This window comes from Typha angustifolia, chromosome 9 (assembly GCF_048772165.1).
Source record: "Typha angustifolia cultivar Huaian chromosome 9, ASM4877216v1, whole genome shotgun sequence".
In the NCBI taxonomy this organism is placed as follows: Eukaryota; Viridiplantae; Streptophyta; class Magnoliopsida; order Poales; family Typhaceae; genus Typha; species Typha angustifolia.
This window is the reverse complement of record NC_133247.1, coordinates 3,342,624-3,368,827: the sequence shown is the minus strand read 5'-3', so window position 1 is coordinate 3,368,827 and position 26,204 is coordinate 3,342,624. Positions and strand designations below refer to the sequence as shown.

At 36.6% G+C, this 26,204-nt stretch overlaps 4 protein-coding genes across 7 annotated transcripts; 3 read left to right on the top strand and 1 right to left on the bottom strand.

Moving 5' to 3' along the window:
• Positions 1-429: 429 nt before the first annotated feature.
• Positions 430-8,487, top strand: LOC140766913 (uncharacterized). 4 transcript variants are annotated; one of them, XM_073106601.1, is made up of 4 exons: positions 430-3,693; positions 3,805-3,886; positions 5,297-5,485; positions 8,045-8,487. In XM_073106601.1, the coding sequence occupies exon 1, from the start codon at positions 583-585 to the stop codon at positions 3,637-3,639; it is 3,057 nt and encodes a 1,018-aa protein (XP_072962702.1). In that variant the 5' UTR covers positions 430-582; the 3' UTR covers positions 3,640-3,693; positions 3,805-3,886; positions 5,297-5,485; positions 8,045-8,487. The 4 variants fall into 4 exon arrangements, with proteins under 4 accessions (XP_072962702.1, XP_072962700.1, XP_072962698.1 ...); XM_073106599.1 differs by having other exon boundaries at positions 5,273-5,485; XM_073106597.1 differs by having other exon boundaries at positions 5,264-5,485.
• A 1,500-nt stretch (positions 8,488-9,987) lies between these two features.
• LOC140766740 (methionine aminopeptidase 1A) lies at positions 9,988-19,679 on the top strand. Its single transcript, XM_073106330.1, has 17 exons — positions 9,988-10,134; positions 10,500-10,595; positions 11,251-11,301; positions 12,699-12,866; positions 12,962-13,037; positions 13,742-13,789; positions 13,883-13,927; positions 15,088-15,187; positions 15,774-15,825; positions 15,911-15,952; positions 16,704-16,765; positions 16,848-16,946; positions 17,935-18,008; positions 18,140-18,209; positions 18,396-18,461; positions 18,542-18,630; positions 18,854-19,679. Exons 2-17 carry the CDS (start codon positions 10,531-10,533, stop codon positions 18,932-18,934), a joined length of 1,188 nt encoding a protein of 395 aa, XP_072962431.1. The 5' UTR covers positions 9,988-10,134; positions 10,500-10,530; the 3' UTR covers positions 18,935-19,679.
• Positions 19,680-19,693: 14 nt separating this feature from the next.
• LOC140766822 (21 kDa protein-like) lies at positions 19,694-20,299 on the bottom strand. The gene has a single exon (XM_073106479.1). It carries the CDS (start codon positions 20,297-20,299, stop codon positions 19,694-19,696), a length of 606 nt encoding a protein of 201 aa, XP_072962580.1.
• A 2,603-nt stretch (positions 20,300-22,902) lies between these two features.
• LOC140767446 (21 kDa protein-like) lies at positions 22,903-23,684 on the top strand. The gene has a single exon (XM_073107361.1). The coding sequence runs from the start codon at positions 22,933-22,935 to the stop codon at positions 23,533-23,535; it is 603 nt and encodes a 200-aa protein (XP_072963462.1). The 5' UTR covers positions 22,903-22,932; the 3' UTR covers positions 23,536-23,684.
• Positions 23,685-26,204: the final 2,520 nt, after the last annotated feature.

The window sequence follows — 26,204 nt, the reverse complement described above, 5'->3', positions numbered from 1 at the left end:
GCTACAGAGAACATGACTACATTATTCTAACTTATAAATATTTTTAATATTTTTGTAAAAATATATTACGACTAAACTATATAATTGACCCCTTATGACATTACTTTATAAAAAAAATATTTTTTAAACTATATATTTTTGTTTATTCTTAACAATAAAATGCCTATTTTCAGCGTTTAATGTGTATTATTTTTTTTTAGTAAATCACTGAATTATACCGCATTTTTTCTTTCAATAAAAAATATTGATTATATTAGCATTTTACTTTAAAAAATATTAATATAAATACTTTTTGACAGGACAAAATGCTTCGATGAAATATTATTTTTTTTAGCATTAAGTGTGGGAATGTAAACCATTTCGGTAAATAAAATAAAACAAATCTAGTTTGGACAAAAACGCTCAAATTATGCCCTATCTTCACTCAAATACTTACTAGCCCAACTGAACGCCCTATGCGGTCTCGCCGGCTTCGTTCGGCGGCCTTTAGCCGCCAAAATCTCTGCTTCCCCTTCAACTTCCGGTCCGTGAACATCCCCTCTTCTCCCCCGTCCACTTCGCAAATATGCTCCTCCTGTTCTAATGCTGCCATCGAAGAGACTCCAATCCCCATCTCCCCTTCTCCTCTCTCTCCTCTCTCTTGGCACAACTCCCACATCATCTCGCTCCCTAGCCACCACTTCTCCCCTCGCCATTGCCGAAGACTCCGAATCAGCCACAACCTCCTCCCACGTATCCCTCTCCCTCTCCCTCCTCCACAGTCTCGTCCGCCGCGGTATGCTCGCTGCCGCTGGCTCCGTCGTGGGCCGCATCGTCGCCGTCTCCTCCCTCCCCGACGCCACATACGCTGTCGATTACGCCGCCTCCCTCGGGATCGCCATCGACCAAGCTCGCATACTTCACTCTCTCGTTTTCTCCGGCCAATCGCTTAAAGCCGACGCCTTTTACTTCCATGTCTACAAAGGTATACTCCCCAATGATCCCTTGGTTCTTGATTCCGTGATATTTTGCAAGAGCACGCTTGGAGATTTGGCTTCCGCGAAAACCCATTTGGACCAACTTATCAAAATTGGATTTCTACCATCCAAGGAGACGTACAATTGTCTACTGCGTGCGCTCTGTGAAAAAGTTATGTTCTTGGAGGCTATGGACCTCTACTTTCTCATGGCCGGTGCTGGCATTCTTCCTTCCTCTGCGGCTTATCATCTCCTGGTACTTGGTTTGTGTTCAAAAGGGTACTTGGATAATGCACTCTTCCTATTTGATGTAATGCTTGGCTCGGGTTTGAGTCCTGGAGTCCAACTGTATAAGTCCTTGGTGTATGGTTTTTGTAAGGCAAAGAGAGTTTTGGATGCGGAGCATGTGTGCAGTAGGATGGAGTCTCATGGACTTTTTTTGGACCGTGTAATGTGTACTGCACTGATGGGTGGGTATTGCCGGGAAGGTCGGATGGAGTTGGCTTTGAATGTTTTTCAAAGGATGAAGGATATGAATGGCGCTCAGCCTGATGTTTATGCATACAATACGCTGATAGATGGGCTACTGAAGTGTGGTTATGTTGACTTGGGTTGGGAATTGTACAATGACATGGTGGAAAGAGGCTTGGAACCAAATGAGGTGACTTATTTTATAATGATGGGTTGGTACTGCAAGAAGAATAGAGTTGATTGTGCATTGGAGCTTTTTAATGTGATGGTGAAAAATTGCTTAGTGCCAAATTTGAAGTGCTACACTTTATTGATAAATGCGCTTTGTAAAGCCAACAGATTGGTGGAGGCTGAGAAGTTGTTTGATAGGATGCTGGCTGATGGTATTTTCCCTGATCACGTGATGTTTGTTTTGCTTGCCAAGAGTTTCACCAAGGGCCACGGAACTACTATTGTTCACAAGACTGTGCATGCATTAGCCAAGTTGGACCAGAATATTGAAATTTCAATATCTTCTAAGCTGTCTGGTGATTGTTCGAATGTAACATTGCAACGAATAGCTGAACTCCTCCTTGATGAGGTAGTTAGAAGCAACTTGCTCCCTTTTGACGTAGTTCTTAATATAGTGATTATGGCTATGTGTGCAGAGGGAAGAGTAGATGTATCCTATTATTTGATGGACAAATTAGTTGCCTATGGATGTGAACCTTCAGTTTTGATATACAATAGTCTGCTAAGTTGTCTCTGCAAAGAGAATCTTATGGATGGTGCTAGATCACTTATAAGCCTTATGCAGAAGAGAGACGTTACTCCTGATCTGGCTACTCATTCAATTATGATAAATGCATATTGCAAGCTTGGGAGCATAGATATGGCACTTGGGATTTTTCATCAGATGATTGAGCAGGGTCTTGAGCCCGTTGTTGCCATATATGATTCGCTAATTGGTTGCCTTTGTAGAGTGGGACGACTCAAGGAAGCAGAGATAACATTTAAGAAGATGATCGAAGCAGGGGTGACACCGGATGAAGTTGTCTATACCACGATTATTAATGGCTATTCGAAGATGAAAAGGACAGTAGATGCCTGTCACTTTTTTGATGAAATGGTAGAGCATGGAGTCCATCCATGCTCTCATACTTACAGTGCACTTATAAATGGACTGATAAAAAGTAACAAGATTGGACAAGCTTGCCATTATCTAGAAAGGATGTTGGGGGATGGATTTCTACCAGATACTGTTCTTTATACAATGTTAGTGAATCAGTTCTTTAGGAAGGGGGATATTAGTTTAGCATTAGATCTGGTTGATTTGATGATCAGAAACCAGGTTGAACCTGATTTGATCACCTATGGAGCAGTGGTGGCTGGGATTTGTCGGAACATTTTCCGTGAAGATAGGATACAACCTTTGTTGGCTAAGAAACTAAAAGAAGCAAGGGGCATGCTTTTCAGGTTACTACCTCAAACAAGTGTTTCCCGTGGAAAGAGGAAACATGGGATCAAGTACAGATCTACTGAAGAAAAAATTGATCTTGCACTGAGGATAATGCAGGAGCTAGTAGATAGTGGGTTGGTTCCAGATCTGCACGTGTATAATGGGATGCTCAATGGACTTTGTAGAGCTAACATGATGGAGGAAGCTTATGATCTCATAAGGGTGATGCATCAATTTGGTATTAGTCCCAATCAGGTGACTTATACAATACTCATGGACGCCCACCTAAAAGTTGGTGATACCGATCATGCCATTCAGTTATTTAACCAGCTAAATGGTGATAGTGATATTGTTGATAGATCCACATATAACACACTTGTTAAGGGTCTCTCTAGATGTGGTAGAGTGACTGAGGCATTATCTCTTTTCCAAATGATGCAGAAAAGAGGTTTCGTACCTAGCAAAGTAGCCTATGATAAGTTGATCAATTCTTTAATTTCTACTTACTCCAGTGATCTTGCTGTCAAGCTGTTTGATGATATGCTTTCACATGATTATGCTCCATGGTACAGTAATTATAATAAGTTGCTTTGGGTTCTTGCTGAGAATAACAAGTTGAAAGAGGCTCTGAGAATTTTGAATATAATGCTTGAAAGAGGAAGAATTCCGAACAAGGAAATGAGGAGATATCTGGTGGAGTTTTGCTACAGGCAAGGAGAATTTGACGTGGCTTTTCAGATTGAGAAAAACATGGTCCTCCGTGAGATTCGATAAATGTGATGTTCATCACTAGACATCGGTTCACGAGGCTGGTAGCTGCAAATCAAGGTTGTTATTCCAGGGATTCCTGCTTCTGGGAGTAGATAAATTCCTCTTTCCTCTATGATGCCAATTAAATCCTTATATTTATATTCTCTGACTTATTTATGATTTTCTTAGGGAATTTTCCGCATCAATTTCTTGGGGAAGGTGTTACAATGCAGCAGAAAGTTGTTACTATGCTGTCTTGCCAAACAATCAGGTAACTTAATAAACTGGATTGAACTTTCATCTAATTCCTAGTGCCGAAGGAATGTTCCTTTTATTTCCTTGCCGTTGATTTATATAATATATTCAACAAAAGGAAAATTTCTGTAATTCTCGAAACATGTTCCTCCTATGTGAAACTGTGACACCTGAAGCTTAAGGCTATTTAAAAAAATGTTGAACTATTGGGCTGTAATGACAGGACTCAAGGGTGGGTAGATCTTTCTGTTTGTTTTTTTTTTTATCATGAAATCCTCCATACATTACTACTCAATAAAATTTCAATGATGTTTCTGAATTAAATTGAAGTCTTTCAATTATTTAATTTTGATCATATTTTAAATTAAAAAGTGCATCAATTCCATTTTTTGGTAGGATGCTTATTTTACATCATGAAAATCTGGTATCTAGTTTTTACTTATACTATTCTCATTATCCTTGATGAGCTTATCTAATTTTGAGATTCTTCACCTTTACTCCAGTCAATCTTGAAATTCTAAATGTGTTGTCGGCTTATTGGCTTTAAACCTTTCATTCGCAGAGTGCATGAAATTGTCTCTTTAGATAGTTTAGCTTAGTTTGTATGCAGAACAGATTAACAATGCACCTACTAGGACTCATTTTGACAATTCAAGGAGCCTTTTCTCTGGATATGATTGAGATCTAGAACTCTTATAAAGTACCGCATCTGTAAGAATTGTTAGTGTGTGTGTGTGTATGACTAGTTTTTCATCCCCAAGAGCTGAGATGGGCTTTAATTTGCAATTAGAAAAACATTAACGATAAAAGTGAACACGAAGACTTGAAGATAACATCTAAATTGTCCTTTTCATGCTCTAACCTAGATCAATCCATATCATGAATAAGTTTTTAGCTTTTGCCACAAGATGACAGTTCCTTTTAATCTTTCATTTGTGTGTGTATATGTGGAAATTGAGATAATGTTATGCATTGATTACATTCATTTTGACATAAGCGCCTAACTCTTGGTACAGTCCATTAAAATTTGTGAAGGTTTAGTATTGTTACATAATACAATATTCCTCATTTTCCTACTTCACAAGGAACTCCTATTAGTGTCATTTAAGCTTTGTATTTGGATTGTAAGTGGTTACTTTCTTTAGGGTTGCTAATTTTTTCTTTCAGCCATTTATTTATTTTGTTGTTCACTTGACATATTAAACGTAAAGGTAATTGTGGAGGCAAGTAATTCCACAATTTTGACCTTGATCCTTCATCATATAGCTATTTTTTCAACCAAGATGACCAGAAAATTGATTTTGCATCATCCTTTGGTGCTCTTTAATGTTTTGTTGATAGATCAGATCAACATTTGAACAATGTACCTTTTCTTTGTTTGGTTTGCTATTAGCACCTATAGATCAGAGCTCTTTGGGCCCAGTAGGTAAGAAGAAGTTGCAGAGAAGTCTGCACGTAAAGGGTCTGGATGGACTGCATCTAGCTTACATGCTGTATACAACTGAACTCAAATATTAGTCTCAAGTTTGGTGGGGCAAATAGTTCAATCAGCCCAGTCAAATAAAGCTCTGCATACGAGGATGATCATAACCCGCCTGTAAAGGGAACTTGCCAGGTTTGTTTACTCACACTTGCACTCTATTCAAGCTAAGATATGGTAAAGCAACAAGTTTGACTTTCTTTTTTGGCCTTTGATTAAAGTTATTACTAGGTTATATCTAGTCAGTGGTTTCTACTTCAGAACTGGAGGAGGTTGTATTTAACTGATATAAGTACTTAAGCTAGATGTAGATTCTTTACCTTGTATTTTCTTTGTTTGGACGTTTCTTTAGGATCCTAACGAGCACAGTTGGATGGTTGATCAAAGCTGCAAGATTTTTCTCCTGTGGTTGTTGAACAGCTGAAATTTTTTAATTTGTCTAATCTTAGTACATCTGAATTTGTTGAACATTATGCTCCAAGAAAATCACTAGTATCTTTTTTTTTCTTTTTTTTTTCTGTCTATGCCCTTTCTATTAAGCTGACCCATGAAAATTTGGGAAGACAAACAATTAATGCTCGTTTTTTCTCTTGCATATAAGTGGTCTTCTGTCTAGGTCTCTACAAAGATGTGTGGCATTTGACACCTGTTGAAATATCTGAATTGGTTGTATATTGGGTATAAGATTTGTTGATTGTTTACCTCTACAATCAACTAATATAGCATTCCATACTAATCACCAAATGACCAGTATAATTTTTTGGTTACAGATTTCCATTTTCCCTATATCAAGATCTGATACTCATGTGCCAGGACTCTCCTTGTTGAATTTTAGACAGCATGTTGAAACATCGATACCAACCGTTCCAACATATTGGTTGTGGCAAGAAAGCAACTCCACTGGATTTCATGGATAGAAACAGGAAAAGGGCTTGAGAAAGGAGTTTGTTTGCTTCTTTTCTGGTGGTTGTAAGCATAGTATTTGTTGAGATCCTGGATGTTGTGGTTTACGTCAACAATCTCAAGATGATCGTGTTGTAGTGTTGTGCATCATTGTGAAGATAGGCATGAAAGAATTTAGAACTGCATTGGTACAAATAAAAGAAATAGTAACTGTTACTGATGGATGAATAAGATTTTTGTGTCATCATTCATCTGTATTTGTTTGAATGGTGCATTATTTGTGAGAAAGCTCGATATGTTTGTGAAATTTTTTTAATTTTTAAAATCAATTTGTGGGCCAGTTATTTGTAGATAACTATAGAATATTTAACCAAGCTAGTTACATAAGCCGCCCCAATTTACTACCGCCGAAAAAGATTCCATGATCAAGCAGCAAGATGTGGTATTGATTAGGGAGAAAGATCTTTAGGTACCCAATAGCTTCTTTCTTGCATTTAAATTCGCCATGTTTATCACATTTGCTGTTAAACTTCTCAAATTGGAATTCGGCTTGAAGCATAAAAGGCCTGGTAGGGTGGAAGCGTGGAAGGAGATCCCTTGGTGCTGACTCTTAATTTGGGTAAAGTTGGAACCTGGAAGTTGGGTCTTGAAGCTTCGTTGAGAAACTTTTATATCAGACTGGGGCAATTGGGTTCTTGAAGAAAAACTTGAGCATTTAACCAAGTAGATAAATTGGTATACTTGGGTGCTTTGTGAATTGATCATTATGTACTTCTTTTCCTCTCTGATACATTAGATTGCAAAATAACCGTCACCGTAAGATAGTTCAATTATCTGTATGGGGTCCTAATTCTCATGCTAGTTCAAAGAATTATTTTCTTGTGGTTTTGTGTAATTGAAGATACTTATTCTGAATTATGGAAGCTAAGTTTCTCAACCACCAATTGATCTTTGGGTCTCAATTTCACTGAACAGCTTAGGGTTTCCTGAAATTTGCAAGGAATTTACGCCCATGTTCAATGTATGATAACATCCAGTCATAAAAGTTAATCTTCTTGTGGTCTTTATTAGCTTGTATTTGTGATCCATCACTCAACCTTTTAGTTGTCCAATATTGATATGAAGCTCTTTGTGCAAAAATGGTGGATTCAGTCTGTATGACTGTATCCTTGATCCTTTTTCCAGGATGCAACGATTACAAATTCAGACTTTGAGATGCCAACGGTAGAAGGATGAAACATGCATGTATACTTTTTCTCGAATTGCATATTTTGGTATGAATTAGTTAGTTTTCGGAATCAATGATTCAAAAATGGAGAAGAGCTATACTTGAAAAAAAAAAGTATTTAGCTTACGACAACTAAAGTTATCTCTAATCTTAGGCAAGAACTTTTTTGGTGTCATGTCCTGCTTTAGTGTTTGTCTTCACTGCTGTCTGCATTTTTTTTTCCATTCAGATGGTTTTAAGAAATATAGATGTCTTCTTCTCAAATATTCAAATTTCGAACTGTTAAGCTTTTCCTTTGTTTACACTAATTGGTACTACATCTTGAGGCCTCTTGAATAACTTACCTGCTTGACTCCTCTTATCTCCAAACCATCCGTCGGTATAAATTAATCTCTAGCTTCTATTACCATTTCTTGCAAAATTTCACCCAGTTGCAAAAGTTTTCTTCTCAATGCAGTTTTACTTCTAAGAAAAACATGATTGCCATGAATAAGAGACATATTTATCCTCTTTATCATATTTTTAGATAATCTATACTAACATGCTTTTAATTTTTTATACAGTCCCGTAGGAAAATACAACAAGCAAGACTCAGGCAACGTACCTCGTAGAGATACAATGTGATGCATGCCAGCTACCCTGCTGATCATGCTGAAGCTTGATCTGTGAAAACAGATACCAGGAGAAAAAATTAAGGAGAAGCTTGACAGACTTCAAGAAAAGGCAGGAGTGTCAAAACAGAAGACAGATTTAAGCCCTGAGATCAAGATGAAGCCAGTTCCTTTGGACATCTTGATACTCCCTTTGGTTGAGGCATCTATATAAAGTAGTGTTTATTCAGCCCTTCTACCTTTGACTTGATAGCAGTTTTTTCTAGTGTAATATACTTATGATATGTTAAAACTTTGAAACTGTGATGGTTTCACTGGCTTTCTCAGTGCTTGTTTTGCTTATAATTCATGCTGGTGAAATTCTATGAAATATGGGAAGAATATATTTTAGTTTTATGCTTGAATCATTGCATGCAGCAGACTCATTGCGATTTTCAGTTTCACAGGTCACCCTTCCAATGCCTACTCTGTTTCATTTATCAGACAAGGTTCAAAATATTTTGAATCCTATAATCCATTGGCATTCATTTTATGTTTGGATTCCTTCTGCATGGTTGAAAATTACAATATGACTATAATTATTTGATAACATATTACAATATATTTGTAGTAAAATTGTTTTGATATGAGATATCCATTTGTGGTATTATTTATATTATGTAAATTATGGTGATTTACGTAAAAGAAATTGTCCAATAATTTTAAAATTAACTATGAGAATATATTAAAATAAATTATATTTCATTTTACACTTATTTCCTGTATTTGTCTAAATAATATTTCTTATTGTAACAATCGCAATTAAACACCGTTCTTATCCTATAATTTTAATTTAATATCTATCGTAATTATTTTCAATCAAACACACACAAATAAATTCGGAGCAAATATCTTTTTACACTGCTATTAATCCTCGGTATATCTCAATCCCAATTTTTCTTACCCCTTTGTCAAACGGGCCTTAAATTTTGTCCTTGCTTCAATTTCATCTTCAATAACTATCTCCCTCTCCTATTTGATTTAGAATATTTTGTTCAGAATTCTACTTCTATTATTAGAGGTGAAAACGGATCGGATCGGGTAATGCTTAATCCATATCCGGATCCATACTTTTAGTCCAGATACGGATTCGGATATTGGACGGATAGCACAATTTAAAACCATATCCTAACTATACGAATAATTTTTGGATAGAGGATCAGATCTTAAACGAAAATTAATTAAATTTAAAAAAATTATAATATTTTATTTAGATATAACTAACATAAAAATATTAAGACTTTTATAACAAATAATTTTTTTATGTCAAATATGTAAAATTAGATAAATTAATCTCTATAAATAATATATAATGTATTACTAGTAATAATATTAATATTTACTATTTAAATAAGTAAATTAAAAATTGTAAATCATTCAAAAAAATATGCGGGTAAATGGATTTCCGATATTCGTATTCGAATCCGAAAAATATATCCGACCAATATCTGAATTTTTTTCAAAAACTCTATCCATATTCGAATTCGTATTTGAATCGGATAGAAATTTTTTATCCGAAACCGATCCTAATTGGGTCAGATAGCGAGTCGGATCGGAGTTAATCTGACCCATTTTGCCCCTATCTATTATCCATAATATTAAAGAAAACTCATTGCTACATAAATTGCGTATATCTTTCAAAATGATCGAGGAGGAGATTAAAAGAAATAAAAAGGAAACAGATCGTCTATTATGAATACACCTAAATATTCAGATATTCCAAAATTATTAGTATGGATTAATACTATAAATTAAAATTTGGCCTCTTGTACCAGGAGTCCTTGATTCACTGGTCTGCTTTAATTATGCAATAAAAGATGGCGGCTAATACAAGTAGAATAGTATTTATTTACCAGAAAAGGAAAGAAAAGTTTATTTAATACTATGATAAAAGCCAAGCTTTGGCCAACTCTTCTCCCTCTCTTTCTCCAACCCTAGCCCTCGCGATCCTTGATCTCCTCTCTCCTCGTCTCATCATCGCAAGGCTTTCGCCTTATAGAGAGGTAAGCAATCTTATGACGGCTATAGCCTCTTTGATCTTTGTCACTGCTTTCTTGTGCGCTAGAAACGTATCTTCGATTGTTGTAGTTGGCTAATTCACAGATCAAAGTTTCGCTTTTTAGGTCAAATTTGGTTCTTTTCGTGTTTTTTGATGCATTGGGATTCCTATTTCAAGTATAGTGTAATCATATTCATAGTTAGCTCTTTGATGCCTTTGTTGTGTTCGCTAGAAGTTGTTACCATAACTTAGTATGTTGAGGCCTTTATTGTGTTTGTTAGAAGTTCTTAATCTTGCAATAGTTTCAGTGAAGTTCTTGTCATATCTTACATATCTTAGCGCCTTAATGCAATTTCTTGTGTTTTCCAGAAGTTACTGTAATATCTTTGAGCTTGCTCAGATGGATAAGGCTAATGTGGAACCATCTTTGGCTTGTGCCCGCTGTGGCAAACCTGCCCACCTCCAGTACGTCCCTTATCTGAAGTTCAAATTTGTTGTCTTTTATCTGGATTCCCTTCTTTATGTTATCGTCTAGTGTATAATGGAGAAAGGCAGAAGTTCATCATGCCCAAAGATGATTTCTTTTTTTTTTTTTAAATATTTGGTATATAAATATCATAGGATATATAGTGCTATAAAATTTAGAGCTGATATTTCCCCCTCTTTTTGTATTATTTCAAAATATTGGATGTCATCTCTTGTGCATCATGTGTTATGAACTCCTTGATTGTCAAGAAAAGAGTTTTTCACATTCCCTTTGAAAATATTAAGTATTCAATGAGTATTGGTGTATTTAGCAAAATCTATGTGAAAAATAGAAACTAAGGAAATTTTTTAAGTTACTAGGACCACTTGCTAAGGAACTGATTCTTGAATTTGAATCCATAGGAATAAACATATTATGAAGGTGCTATAATAATTTGGAGGTCATTAGAATCACGAGTCTTATTTGGTTTCCAGTCGGTTAACTTGAAATTTCATTAGATAACAGAATTTTAATTATATTTAGGGTCATGCTAGATATTATGTATCTTATTTTGTGATTCCACCACGCTGGATGTGTCTATTGGGAAAGAAATGTATCCCTTCTGATTTTTTTTATAAACTGCTTTGTTTGTAGATGTCCCAAGTGTGTGGAACTAAAGCTTTCACGAGAAGGTGCTGCTTTCTGGTATGCTGTGTGTTCTTTCTTCAGATTCTGTGCATTTTTGTGTTTTTAGATTTAATAAAGGGAACATATTTCAGTATTTCTTTTAAGAAAGGATATAAAAGTTTAGGCATTTAAAAGAGAAAAGGCAGAATGAAAAGGGTTGAAAATTATCTTTTAAAAGTGCTCTTATGTCTTAGCAATAAGTTTCTAACATGATCTTGCAACAAATACAGTTTCTTTGCTAAGATGGACTATTTCATTCTTCTTAATATTTGAACTTTGTGATTTGAACATGGTATTATATGGATGCAATTTTCTTGATGGATGACAGAGTTCCCTCTCCTTTTTCTTTTAATGCTCCTGTAAACCCTAAACCCTGATTATAGCATAATGTATTTCTCATTTATTCTTGTCAGTTATCCATCAATCTAAGCTAATGGTACTTTGTTTAGTTATGTTGGCAAAGCTGAAAATACTATTCAGAACTGCAATTTGAAAGATACATGTCAAATGAGAGTTACAGGAACCTGCTTAATAAGTAATTTACAAAGAGATTGATTTGTTGTTTATGCTGACATGCCTGGAACATTTGACCTGCTGGTAGTCTCATTGTTCTAGACCTGTCTTTTTTTTTTGGTTTCTTTGATTATGAGAAATTAAGGATGATGCCTCATTTATTGAAGTAAATATATCCCCAGAGGTTAGAAATTTCGAATCCATGGAATCTGGATATTGATTGGTCTTGGTTCTTGGAAGAGTCAATTTCTCCATTACCTAAACCCTTTCTTACCCTACCTTTGAACTCGAATTTGTTTGTGCAATCAATGGATGCCTCCCCAACAAATGTTGCAATGTCTTAAATAGAATGCTCATACTTCGTCTTTCCCTTAATAAGTCCTCAAATTTGATGGAGTCTTGACAAAGGAAGCTTAAAAGAATTTATTTGGATTTTGATGACAACTTTTTATATATTTATGACCGGAAGATATTGCCTATCTCTTGTATTTACTGAAGCTAGTTCAGTATTGAAGAAAGAGCTTTGAAGATCTTGGCAGGTTATGTCAACAAATCACCTTTTAAATTCTCCATACCTTTTGTTCTTATCAAGTGCTAAATCAGTGACCAATATAAGGGTTTCATAAATTGGCATACTACATTTTGTCGAAGTGGGTGTTTATCATTTAAGACTTAAGAGGACCTTGATTTTATAGACAATACTTTTCTACAGGTTATTTTTGCCTAAAATGTTATCTTTTGTTTTGCTTCTGGCTGGATCAATGGGTATTTCAAGTACAATATTTTGACATTCATTTCTCCTCTTTTTGTTCCATTTTATATATTTTTGCTGAGCTATAAAAGGTAGAAACATTTACGTTCAATAATTTGGTGACACATACATGTGTAATTTTTGCTTCCAGTACGCAGGATTGTTTTAAGGCATCTTGGAGCTCTCACAAGTCTGTACATACTAAGTCAAAAATAGCTACAGTTATGTCAGGTGTTGCATCTGATCATGAGGGTTGGAAATATTGTTTAAAGAAAGGCCAGATGCGTACTTCTGAAATTCCTCATTTTGATTGGACAGGGTATCACTACCACTTGAGACTGTCTTTGTGATGCAGACTGAGTTTTTTTTTCCTTGTTCAAGAAAAGTTTTGTCCTCTGGTTTTTGTTCTTGTAGACCATTAAAACCATATCCAATATCAAAGATGCGTGTGGTACCTGGGGGAATTGAAAGACCTGATTGGGCTACCGATGTAAGTCTTTCTATTTCTTGTTTTTAATTTTTTATATTACTTACTTGGGGGGTTTCATAGCGATAAGGTTTGGCTGTTTCATACTTCCTTCCCACTTGTATGTTATTATATGTTTGGACCTTTGGTATGAAGCTAAATGTTTTCCTCCCATTGCATGCCATATATTATCTATCCGTATGAGGCTATGCAATAAAGAAGCAACAAATATGTGATTGTATGGCTGTTTGCACCTGAGCTGCTAGTTTATATTACCTATGTTACCTGCTGTATCTGATGGTATTCTCATGTTTTTAAGAGCTTGGTGGTTTTTACACATGAAGGATCTGAATGTCATATCATGATCTTATATTTTTCTAGTCTCAAAGTTCCTACAAACTAATCACATGCCTTTGATGTAGAAATGGCTTTTGGTAACACTATCTGTATGTTCTATTTTACAATCTAGACTTCCTTTTTTAGATAATTGTCAATAATCTTAATAATTCAAGAAATTTTTGTTGGCTTTATATAAAAGTTTGATGTGTCATGTGACCAATAACTTCTATTTTAGCTATATGTACTTGTGAAGTAAAATTTTCAAAAGAATGAGACATCTCTTTAGAACATATTTTTCACATGGATGGACTTACAGAATTCTTTTCCTGCATATTATAAATTAACTGCATGCACTAGTCGAGCCTGACTATTTCCTTGTACATTTGCAGGGAATCCCCAAAATTGAGCCCAATAGTGAACTGCAGACAAGAGTGGAGGTACATTTTGCATTGTAGCTTTATTAGTTTCGTGTAATTTATTCAAATATGATCTGATGGTTTTGTAATTACTTTGCATGGTTATTTCTAAAGATCAAGACACCTGAGCAAATTGAGAGAATGAGAGAAACATGTCGAGTAAGTGCTACATGTTATAGTTTGATAATTTTTTGTTCAACTTTTTACCTAGTTTGCTGTCGATCTAATTGACTGCTTCAGAAAGCTAGAGTAACAATAACTTTGTTTTAATTGATGTCTCATCTGATATCACATCTGTTCTTCAGTTTTTCCTTTTTTTCTGTTTTTTTGATAAAGTTATGGAATATAGAACAGAAAGCCAGAAAGCATTTCAAGGTTACTTAAGTTAACAACTTCCAGTGGTTCCAAATTTTTGTACATCATCAATAATGCCAACCAAAGTACCACATTGCTGATCTAATAGCAGGATATCATTTCTTCTAACTATAATTTGTCACAACCAATCTTATTATTAATTGATCTGTTTGAGTGATCCCCTTTTAGTTACCTGAAGGCAAGCAAATTCAAAGCTTAGGTCTCTCCTTGTTAGTTGAGATGCTCATTTTCTGTCTCACTCTTTATTACAATATTGATTGGAGAAAAGATGGAAGTCACTACTAGCTAGTTGGATGCCTGCATATAATGTAGCGGGCAACTGATACGTAGGTTTATTGTTGTTTTGTAGAGAACACGACTGGATTTTCAAGATCTGATGTGTGCAAGAGTTGAGAATCTATAATTAGTTGCAAATTCATTTTTCTACTGATAGCACAAAATATTTCCAACTAGTAGCAAATTAGCAATATGACTTATCTCTTTACTCATCCTGCTTTTGGACTAACTAATGAAATTCTCTTCCTTTCTTTTGAGTTTGTACCAGAAAATATTTTGTTCATCTTGCGCCTTTGCTCTCAGGAAATAATGTTCACTTGCCTCTGTCCTATGTATGATGGCTGTACCACTATACTTAAAAAAGATTTATTTACTGGTCCTATTATTTTACTGCACTGGCAATGCTTGTTTCTGGTAAATATTAGTTTTCCTGATGATGGCTATTACAAGCAAAACGAGGGTACAGTGTATGCAGCCTCTTTATGTCATTCTTTGTAACTAACTTTTGTCTATTTATGTGAATAAAGATATGACACCTACTCCTGCAAAAGCAGCTGGTTTTGCTTAATACAGTCACGAGATTTAGTATGATGTACAAATAAAAAGAAATATTCTTCTCAAATGATATTGTGGTATTCTACTTTATCTTACTACTTGATTATCACAAGATTGCAAGGGAGGTTTTAGATGCAGCTGCTCGTGTCATCCGACCAGGAATTACCACAGACGAAATTGATGAAGTGGTTCATGAGGCAACAATAGCTGCTGGTCAGTTGTGACTTGTTCCTTCCTTTTCATGTAAAATGAAAATTTGCTGTGTTTGAAATGACTTCCATAAACTTAAAAGGACAGTTTTATTAATTAAGAAAAGAATGCGACATATTTATATAGTTTACACTGTTTATTCGTGTGAACATGAGCATGATAGTGTAATAGAGGATGTGTTGCTAATATCAGACAAATTACCATCATCAACAACACTTATATATTGTTTTGTAATCACTGACAATCTCCTTATTAATCATGATTTTCTTTGAATTATTTGTAAAATTCATTGTATTCAGATCATTCTCAATTTATACTGAAACCATTATCTACTGAAAATATTCAGAGAATCATTAACCAATTCCAAGGAAAATGTTGAGATATTTTAGTAAGTTAGGAGTATATTGTGATCATTCTTGTAACCTTTTACATGTATTTAGTTGATCTACTCTAACATTATTAGTTTGAGATACCTTTTCTAGTCTCAAAAGTCCACTCTTTCTCCTAGGAAACTTTTTTTTTTCTTTTTTCTGCCTCTCTTGTTGATTTATTGCAGACTTGCTTTTGAATCCCTTATAATGCTTGTCAGGAGGATATCCATCTCCGTTGAATTATCATTTCTTCCCGAAGTCATGCTGCACGTAGGTTGTTTTCTATGTTGTTATATTGACATAACTAGCAAACAAGGTTTAAGTGCATTGACATTTCTGGTCTATTTATCTCCAGGTCAGTTAATGAAGTCATTTGCCATGGAATCCCGGATGCCAGGTGCAGATTGACTTCTCTCAGGATTCAAAATTAAATTGTTTATTTATTTATCTTTTATCTTTTAAACATATACTACTAGTTGAAAAATCTTGACAGGTCTATGATATTGTTTCTGATTTCGCAGATTCTTTTTTCATACTAAGTTATATACACTTCGACGCAATCAAATTTGTTTCCATAGATAAGATCTTTGAGCATTTGAACCCACTTGTATCGCTGATAAAACCAGCCAACAAAACTACTCGTACAAATTGCATTATGTTGTTGCATAGAAAACATAAATGTTGACTAGTCTGGCTAATATTGATATTATCAAACCAGATGATTGGATAATTTTTTAACTTTATATTTAGGAATTTGTTCTGAAAGCTGAGATTATGCTGGTAGTCCACCAGCATATTCACAAAAAGTTCATTTTTCTAAACAACTTTCCATGACCACGACCAAGATAGTTATGGCTTTTGTGTGGGTCTGAATTTACTTGATTAGGAATTTTGTTACTTTAAGCCATTATATTTATGACTTCAATTTACCGGGCTTTGGTTGCCAGCTTCCCTTTCACCGGTAGGATATAGACTAGGCTGTGTAGTGTTTAAATTTTTAAATATTACATTTTAAACATTAAAAGATTTATTCTTCAGGTCCCATGTGGCGTCTCCACGAAGAATTTGCTTGGTGTTCTTTTTTCACATTATTATCTACAGAGTATAGATCATAATTGATGCATCTTCATGTATATATTTCTCTACAGGAGACTTGAGGACGGTGACATTGTAAATGTTGATGTGACAGTATATTATAAAGGTGTCCATGGTAAGTCACATCACCCAATAGTGCCTATTTATTTTTCTATTCACTTTGCACCCTTAACTACATATCGTTGGATGATCTACAGGTGATCTTAATGAAACGTATTTTGTTGGTGAAGTGGATGAAGCCTCTAAACAGCTTGTCCGTTGTACCTATGAGTGCTTGGAAAAAGCTATTTCAATAGGTACATTTGTCTATACAATTATTAATGCGCACATTTTTTTTAACTTTTCCGTCATTAAACATTGTTTCTTTCTCGTTCCTTTGACATGAAAGTTAACCGTTGCCCTTTTTCGATGTCCTTTATTGGTTTGTCCCTATTATGTGCTTTCGCGTTTGTACAAATTTGTATACATATGAACTGATCTGCTAATCCTTGAGTATACTGTATAGCAATTCATGCTCTGAATCCATGCTCTATTTGGATTAAGTTTATGTGCTTGTTTAAGTAAACTTGTATTTATCTCTTTCTTTTATCTCTTGATTATTTTGATAACATTTCAAAATAGTCTTTGCCTTCTTCGACTTCCCATGAGGAGGTTTTTATCAGAGAGTAATAATTCATGGGCTTCTTCCATAGTACTTTTCCTTTTGAAGGGTGTGGTGCTATTTAAAGCTTTAAGCTTTCCTTGAAATGGAACTCTGAACAGCTGTGGTATTTGAAGCTCTTAAGCTTTCCTTTAAATGGAGCTCTGAACAGCTTTGTCTCCTCAGCTAGTCAGTGCTGCTGAGCATGAACAAGTTTATTCATGCAATCCACAAAATGTACTCCTGATATGTTGTTATAATTACTAGAAGAATTTAGGATTTTTTTTAATATAAAAGTATTTATGAACTTAAATGCTATTGTCATTTCATTTGTAATCATGTGAGAAAATTTCCATATAGTAATTATGAATTATCATTGGTGTCATATTACATTAATTGTAATGCTTCCATAAATTTGATTACACTACCATGTATGGCTGTCATTGAGACTCTTGCTCTCACTGAATTTAATATTGTTTCTTTCTACACTTTTCAAAAGAATTGTCTGTATGAACCTTTCTGCTTTGAATTTTTCCTTTTTAGAATTTTCTTGTTCTTCTTTTCATCACCAGTTTGGGTTATTTTGCCAAAGATACTTTATGTATATATCTAGAACTGGGGGTATTTTTTTTTTCTTATCTCAGTTAAACCTGGAGTGAGGTTTCGGGAGGTTGGGGAAGTCATTAATAGACATGCATCGATGTCAGGATTATCTGTGGTGAGTATATAGACTACAATTATCATCTCATAATATTCTGTTATTACTGATCAGCATCTCATAATTTCGACCATGGATCTTTTTTCTACTTTCACATATTTCTTATTGCTCTTCATACTCAACCCATCTAGGTGAAATCATACTGTGGCCATGGTATTGGAGAGCTCTTCCACTGTGCGCCAAATATCCCTCATTATGGAAGTATCCTATCTATTTACAGTTTAGATCTGAGTTGTGCTTTCAATATGTCTCATTCTGACATGTTACATCAAAGTTGAACCAAAAAGTTGTTGCAGCTCAATAAATGAGCTGTGAATGCGGAAACTTTTATGGATTTATCTAACTAATTTTGTCCGTTGTATAGTTTGTTGCCTTAACATATGGTAGGGAATAAAGCAGTTGGCATTATGAAAGCTGGGCAAACATTTACAATCGAGCCAATGATAAATACAGGTTATTTTAAATTCGACTATCAAGTACTCAAATTATAAAATGCCCTTTACCAGACAAATAAAAAATGTTATTTTCTATAGGAGTTTGGCGTGATCGGTTATGGCCTGATGGATGGACTGCAGTGACAGCAGATGGTAAACGAAGTGCTCAGTTTGAACACACACTTTTGGTGAGTGAAAATTTTTTAACTTACCAACATTTGAGAATTCTTTGTTTAAAAACTTCAAATACTGCAATATGTAGTTTTGGTTAAATGTGCTGTGTTCTGAAAAGAATGGTGAATATAATTAATGTACATATAACAAAGTTCGGCATATCTATGATGTGAATGTTGACATAACAACTGCAAGAAATTGGTTGTTGCTGGTATTTGACTGAGTCAAAATATGCAGGTGACAGAAACAGGGGCTGAAGTTCTGACGGCACGATTGCCCTCATCACCAAATGTCTTTCCTTGGTTAAACTCTTCTTAATTAAATTGCTGTTCATCAAGTTTTCCCAATAACAGTGAGCTTGGGGTGCGTTACTTAAACGGTAATGACACAGCAGTGCGGGATTTTGCTTGATCTGGCAACTCTGGATGGAAAAACATTTATGTTCAGGTTTTCTGAGTTTTCTGACTTTTGACATTTATATTATTCACTGAACTCAATTAAAAAGAAAATTTACCCTTTTTAGTTTATTTGTAATGTTTGAGCTTGAATTTATTTCATTATATGTAACGTTGATTTTGGTATTAAAATTAACAATCACTCTGGGTAATTTTGCAATATCCTTCCAGATTGTGCATTTCCTCTTGTACTCAAAACTTATTTCATCAGTGAGGAGACATGCTACTATCACTTTTCTATGATCTGTGATCAAAGATTTATGGATTGAGTTGTGAGAAAATAAAGATTGTCAAAAGGGGGCTTTTATTCATCTTAGTGCTTTGCGACGAGTTGTATTAACCATATATGGTTGTATACCTATATATTGAGACTGACATCTTTATGTCAAAAATAAGCTGCTATCTTTTTTTAGGTGCCAGAAATGGGATGCATACTTGCTAGTTGCATATAATGGTTCAAACTCACGTCTTACAACACTGATAGTGCACGCCATTTACTTTACCTTCATATAGCTAATTACAGTTGCTCTTACTTTGGAACCATACTACAAATTAAGGACGTAATCCTCTTGCAAACGTACTATAAATATGCAACCAAACGCTATCGATAGATCTTCTTAGATCATGGAGAAGATGACTCGATCGAAGAGAGCCTATTGACGAGAGCCAACGCATTGCAAGTCAACTGTGCCACTTTCACAATCATGCTCCTCACAGCAACCTTAGTATTACCTTTCATGGTGTTATCAAACCCATTCATGCAAGTGCTCTCATCTGTGAGTGCAGCACTCACCCAAGTGTTAATGCTATTGATTTGATACCTCAATTTCTTGCCTCTCATATGCTGCATTGCATCTATTGATGATTTGAGCTCGTCCACGGAGTCCCCCATGTTCTCAACGCAGTCTCTCATAGCTGCAGCCTCTCGGCTACTTTTACCTCTAATTGCAGACATGCGTGCCATGGCAGTCGACGCCGACCGTGCGCCGGCTAAGCTCACGTACAGCGCGGTGCGGGCCAATTGCATCGGGCTGGTCTGGATCGTGCTCGCGTGCGCCGAAAGCGAGTTGAAGCAAAGGGCCGGATACTCGGTGGCACTGCAAGAAGATTTAATGAAATTTATGCTTTTTTGTTCATGAGGAATCACTCGAGCTCCTTGGATTGCTATCAGATTAGAAGTCATGAAGGAAATAAGAGTGAGGAGTATGAGACTAAAGGAAGAAGCCATCTCTTTGGTATGAGTAAATGTTGTGAAGTGGAGTGATTGAGAGGGTTGAGTGCCTATATGTGTGTGTGTGTGTGTGTGTGTATATATAGGACAGATTAGAAGAATGAGGTCGGTTTGGGTTCATGGCTCCCACGAATAATGTAACTATTCCGCTGCATTATTGATTGCAGTTAGAAACCACTGAGTGCAACTTGGAGCTACGTCACTCTCAGACGGCTAATACTATGTCCCACAGCACGTTGGGTGAGAGGAACGTACAAGGCAACGGACATGCAAATTGAAATGCTAACTTACACTTTTGGTGGCATCGATATAGTTATCAATCAAAATCCCTACAGCTGCAAAGTAAACCTTCAGATATTTTAGAAGCGTAAAATAAAATCAGATACTTAACTTAGCTTAGTTCAATCAAAGCAGAGAGAAACGTTGTTCGTGGCGAATTTTGATTCAATGTCCCTCATCCCTTTGAGTGATTTAATTCTGCTGTACTTTTTCTGTAACATTCCATAATTAATGCATGCATGCAACGCAAGGGTAAGGTTATCAACATCACGTTCTTTCTTGGTGGGGCCATATAACCATGTGTTTGAGTCCTTATCAGTTGGACTTAAGATGCAATGATCGATCCATGTCCATTGGTCTCCCTCTGTTCTTTGGGACAAACTTATCCAACCGTCCACGTCTAACGTTTTAGGCCACATCGTGTTATGTATTGGGATATCTTATATCTTAGCAAGTGGAAGCCAAGTGGCATCCACATGATCGATGCGGGATTTCCAGTCGGCACTCACGGGTTGCTATGAGCGCGGATTCGATGTTTGCCGACCAGCGAGGTTATTAAATTCGGGAGTATTGTCGGATGCGTGTTAATAATTGATTAATCGACCCACATCGAATCACGATCCGATATGCTGATGACTAGATACTAACCAATTAATTATAAATTTTTTTATCTATTTATAAATTAAAGGGTATATAAGACATTTTACACATATCACTAGATTAACTCATAAAAAATTATAATTTAGATATTTTCTTATTACTTATCATTATAACTATTTTATTAATAATAAAAGTACTAACTACCGCTAATAAAGCTAAGAAAGGGAAATAAAATATGATTAATTTATTCTTATAATATAGAAAAATGATCAATACTTTCCGTTCATATAATCCGTACGTCTAATTAATTTTATTTAGTATTATTTATTTTTAACCGTTTAATTATGAAAGATAAATTAATAATTTTTTATTGAATTATTTGACAGTTATATTGGCTTCCTTGCACTTAGTCCGATATATTTTTATCTTTATATCAAACGGCATTTTGTTTGAAATCAACGACATTTCTCAAAATGCCATTCAATCATACCATTTGCCGACAATCAAACAGACGTCTTTAAATCCCTATTTTAAAATGCCGGAATAAAAAATGCCACTATTGATCTAATTTTGATTCACTTTGTCTTGTTATGAAATAAGAATACGTTTATTTTAGTAGTGATATTTAAACTAGTTTAACATTCAAAGAATAATTTTTCTCAGTATTAGGTTACTAATACCTACTTCTTTCTTCTCTCCTATTTTATCTAATATTTTATACTTACTAATAAAATATAATTACTATTTACTCTTTAAAATATATCATGTCCCTATGCTCATCCCTCCACTATAAAAAAGTATTTTAAATTGATTATTTTTTATGTCACATAAATGTAATTATTAAAGTTTCTTATACAAGTTTAAGAAATAATGATCGCTATACTAGTTTAGAAGTCGTTTCAAAACCAAATGTCTCCTAAATTATTAGGTATGGTTTAATCCTCATCTTCTTGTGTAACGCGCACACTAGTGCTATTTAATGTATCTCAATTACACGTACACCATGGAATCTAGGACAAGTATTATTTACTATACGATCAACCATCCACGGTATTATAATCCGCAGGCTTTCAATATATAATCACCTCGCTTAACCGTGTCAAACATGGCGTTGACAAATTTTAGTCTTGGTCGATTCGTACGGTACCAAAGTCAACTAGTTCGTGACAACGACTTTGCCCTACAAGATCCGTCATGAACGGGATAAATCCGTGACTCAACTCAATTAATTAACCATTAATATTATTGCGATTGGAATTGACTACACTTTGAATTGCTCACCTGTTCTACGTGCAGCCTTAATTAGTTAGTCTTTATTAAGTTATTGTTAATTAATCTAACACTCTTCCTCATTTTTAGGCAATAAAATCCCGTACTATATTTGTAATTCTACCAAAAAATCCAGACACTGAGATAATGAGATATATTATCTAACGAACTTTCTAGAACCCCATAATGCCATGCTCTCTATTGGCGGCTCTCAGTTTTACACACTATTTTAAAACGAAACTTGGCCAGATTGGCATGGCTCGCTTATTCATAATCCTCGCATTTAGCCAGCTAAGCTAACCCTTTCACTGGATAAGATTCCGCCTTGGAGACTGAGACCATTCACATCCAGCCACTTAACCCTCACTTCCAGATTAGTTCAAAGCATGCACTTACCTGGAAACTCACTTCTATAAGAATTTGTATCTATATATATGTACCTACTACACCATTCACCATCACAAATCATCAAAGAGAACAAAATGGAAAGTATCACTCTCCGATTGGCTATAACTACCACTCTCCTCCTCCTCGTCCTTACTTCCACCCCATGCATTAACGCAGCGAGATCATCACCCACCTCCAGCTTCATAACCCTCAGCTGCCAAACCGCAAACTACCCCCAACTCTGCATCACCTCTCTGTCCACCCACGCGAGCACCATCCGAAATGACCCTCTGCAACTCACCAAGACCTCCGTCTCCGTCACCCTCGACGCCACCAAGTCCGTCATCTCCCTCCTGTCGAGGCTTTCGAGGAGCGGCGCCATGACGCCGCGAGAGAAGGCGGCGGTGGGCGACTGCGCGATCACGGTGGGCGACGCGGCGACGCAGCTGCAGAAATCGTTGGAAGCGATGGCGAGAGGCGGGAAGCGGGGCGCGAGGGCGGCGCAGGCTGGGGACGCGAAGACGTGGGTGAGCGCGGCGTTGACGGACGAGAACATGTGCTTGGAGGGGTTCAAGGGGATGGGGTTGGAGGGGGAGGTGAAGAGGTTGGTTAAGAGGGAGATCGACAACGTTGTGAAGTTGACGAGCAACGCCTTGGTGTTTGTTAACAAGCTGAGTACCGCAACCTCCTCACCTTGAGCAATATATGTATATATGTAGTTGTTGTACGTATCGCAGTGTGTAGAGAAGTTGTAGATTTTTCTTGTCTGTTGGTTTTGGTCTTAGTTTCAGTGTATGTCTGAAAGAATCTATGTAATGAAAAGTGTCTTCTTCTTCTTTTATGTGGATATTTATATAATGACAAAATTTCTCTTTGGAGTACTACTATATATACTGCTTAAAAAAAAAGACAAGGGACTTTTACATATATAATTGCCAGTAAATGCTTTTAAAATATCATTAATCATAATCATCTAATTGCCACTGTGTTCTTCAATATAATATAGTTGCTGTCGTAATTATTATACTGTTTCATAACTGTTATTGTCTCAGATAAATTTAACTATTCATAATTTAAACTAAACTTAGATTCAAAGACTATTTTTACAGTTGCATAAATTATTTAAAATGGTTTAAAGTTATCCAATATTTTACCTAATGTTATAATATAACAAAAATATGTTCTTTTATGTGAGATAAAAATCGTTAATAAATATTTTACACTCTAAAATAAAGATAAAAAAGTGTTTTAGTTATTTATATTTTTGTATTAACTTTAACAATAATTTGTTAGGAATATTCTATCTAAACTAACCACTAATTTTGAAAGAGTCAAAAGATTTGAACGATAATTATAATATTTTTTGAAAGTTTCCAGTGATAATTATAGAAATTTATATTGCCATATTGTAATTTGCCCAATGTCGTGTATATAGTTACTGGGCTGAAAATATACTGGGCTTTAGTTGGGCTGGCGAGGCCTGCGTAGGCTTGAGTAATTAAATGAGGCCCATATCAAATCTCCTTAATTCACATTCGAATCTTGTTCTCCACTTATATATGAATTAAGAATGTAAACATAGGAGTCGAAATGAAATAAAATAAATAAAATAAAATTTGGATTCGCCACTGGAGAATGGGTTGCATTCTTGCATCGTTGCATGGAAGAATAAATAACCCCACAAAACCTAAATTTGCTCACAGGTAGATGTATTTACATGTACATTACCTCATTCACATGATCTCAATAATTTCTTGCAGTCAGGGTTGCATGGATCTTCACCCATCCATTATGTTTCAAAGCTTAGCTAGAATACTCTTCGACTCTGCCGAAAGGAACCTCTTCATCATCGTCACGCAAGTGCTATCGGGTCTCATCAACGAGAAGGCGGCGCAAGGCCTTCTGCGAGGCTTTCGAGTTAGAGAAGTGCAGCTGTCGCACCTGCTCTATGCAGATGACCTGCTGCTAATGCTGGAAGCCTCGCCGGAGAACACCAACAGCATCCTCGAGAGCTTGAGCCAGCATGAGATCATCACAAACCAGCGGGTGAACTACAACAAGTCGGAGCTGTATCTGTCAAACAAGATCGGAGTTGAAGAAGGCAGCCATCTCAGTGTTCAGCTCGGGCTGAAGGTGGCTGGCATGCCGTTCAAATACCTCGGGGTGCTTATCTCGGGGAGGTGCATGAAGGTGAGAGAGCATCAGGAGCTGGTGGAGCGGATTGGAAAGCGGCTAGCGGGCTGGAAAGGGACGCTCCTCTCCTAGGCTGGCAAGCTAACCTTGATCAAGGCGGCGTTGCTTGCGATTCCGTCGTACTGGCTAGGCAGCACGTGGGTGCCGGACGGGGTACTGGAGGAGATAGAAAAAAAAGCCCGTCACTTCCTGTGGAAAAATAAGGACGGCCACGGCCTCCACCTGATGAACTGGGCTCAGGTGACTCATGCCAAGCGTCAGGGAGGTCTCGGAGTCCGGCGACTTAGAGAAGCCAGAATTGCCCACCTGGGTAAGCTGGTGTTCAAAATGCTAAACAGGGAGCAGGCGCCATGGATTCAAATCATGCAGGCCAAATACGGGCAGCTGCACCTGTGGGAGATAACGAAGACCCAGCAACCATCTTGGATGTGGCGAGCTCTATCCAAAACAGCTACTCAGTTAAGAATGGGATGCCGAATGATGATAGGGAACGGCAAAGGCACTCGCGCCGCTTTCGACCCATGGTTGCACGAGATCCCGTGGTCCAGACAGCCAAGGGTTCTGGCACCTAGGCTAATGGAAGAAAACCTGAGTGTGGCAAACCTCACCTGTGAAGACCAATGGACTCCGATGAGATTGGTCAGAGAGGCAGGAACGGAGCTGGCTTACGAGATCGCAAACTTCCCCATGGGAGCCACCACCAGTGAGGACCGATGGATCTGGTGGCCGCACCCAAGGGGGACGCCTTCGGTTAAGGCGATATACCAGTCCCTGCTCCCTCAGAGCGACCATCTCTGGGCAGGGTGGAGTAACCTCTGGCGCCTACAGGTGGCTCCGAGGATCAGAGTTTTTTGCTGGAAGCTTCTGTGGGGTAGGCTCCCAACGCGAGCGTACCTCCACTATCTTCACGTTGGCCTCGAGGATCGATGTGCCATGTGCGGTCTGTTCAGCGAGACGAGCGAGCACCTCCTGTTCTCGTGTAGATACAGCCGGGAGGTATGGGAAATCTTGGGCACCAGAGAGAGGCTGGAGACTGCGGAGATCGATCAAGACTGGATCACGAAAGCGTGGAGCGTAAGCGCTGAGGAGGACGGTCGGGCCAAAGGGTTGATAGCATGCACGCTGTGGTCACTGTGGAAGAGCAGAAACAGAGTTGTGTTTAGAGAGAAGAGGA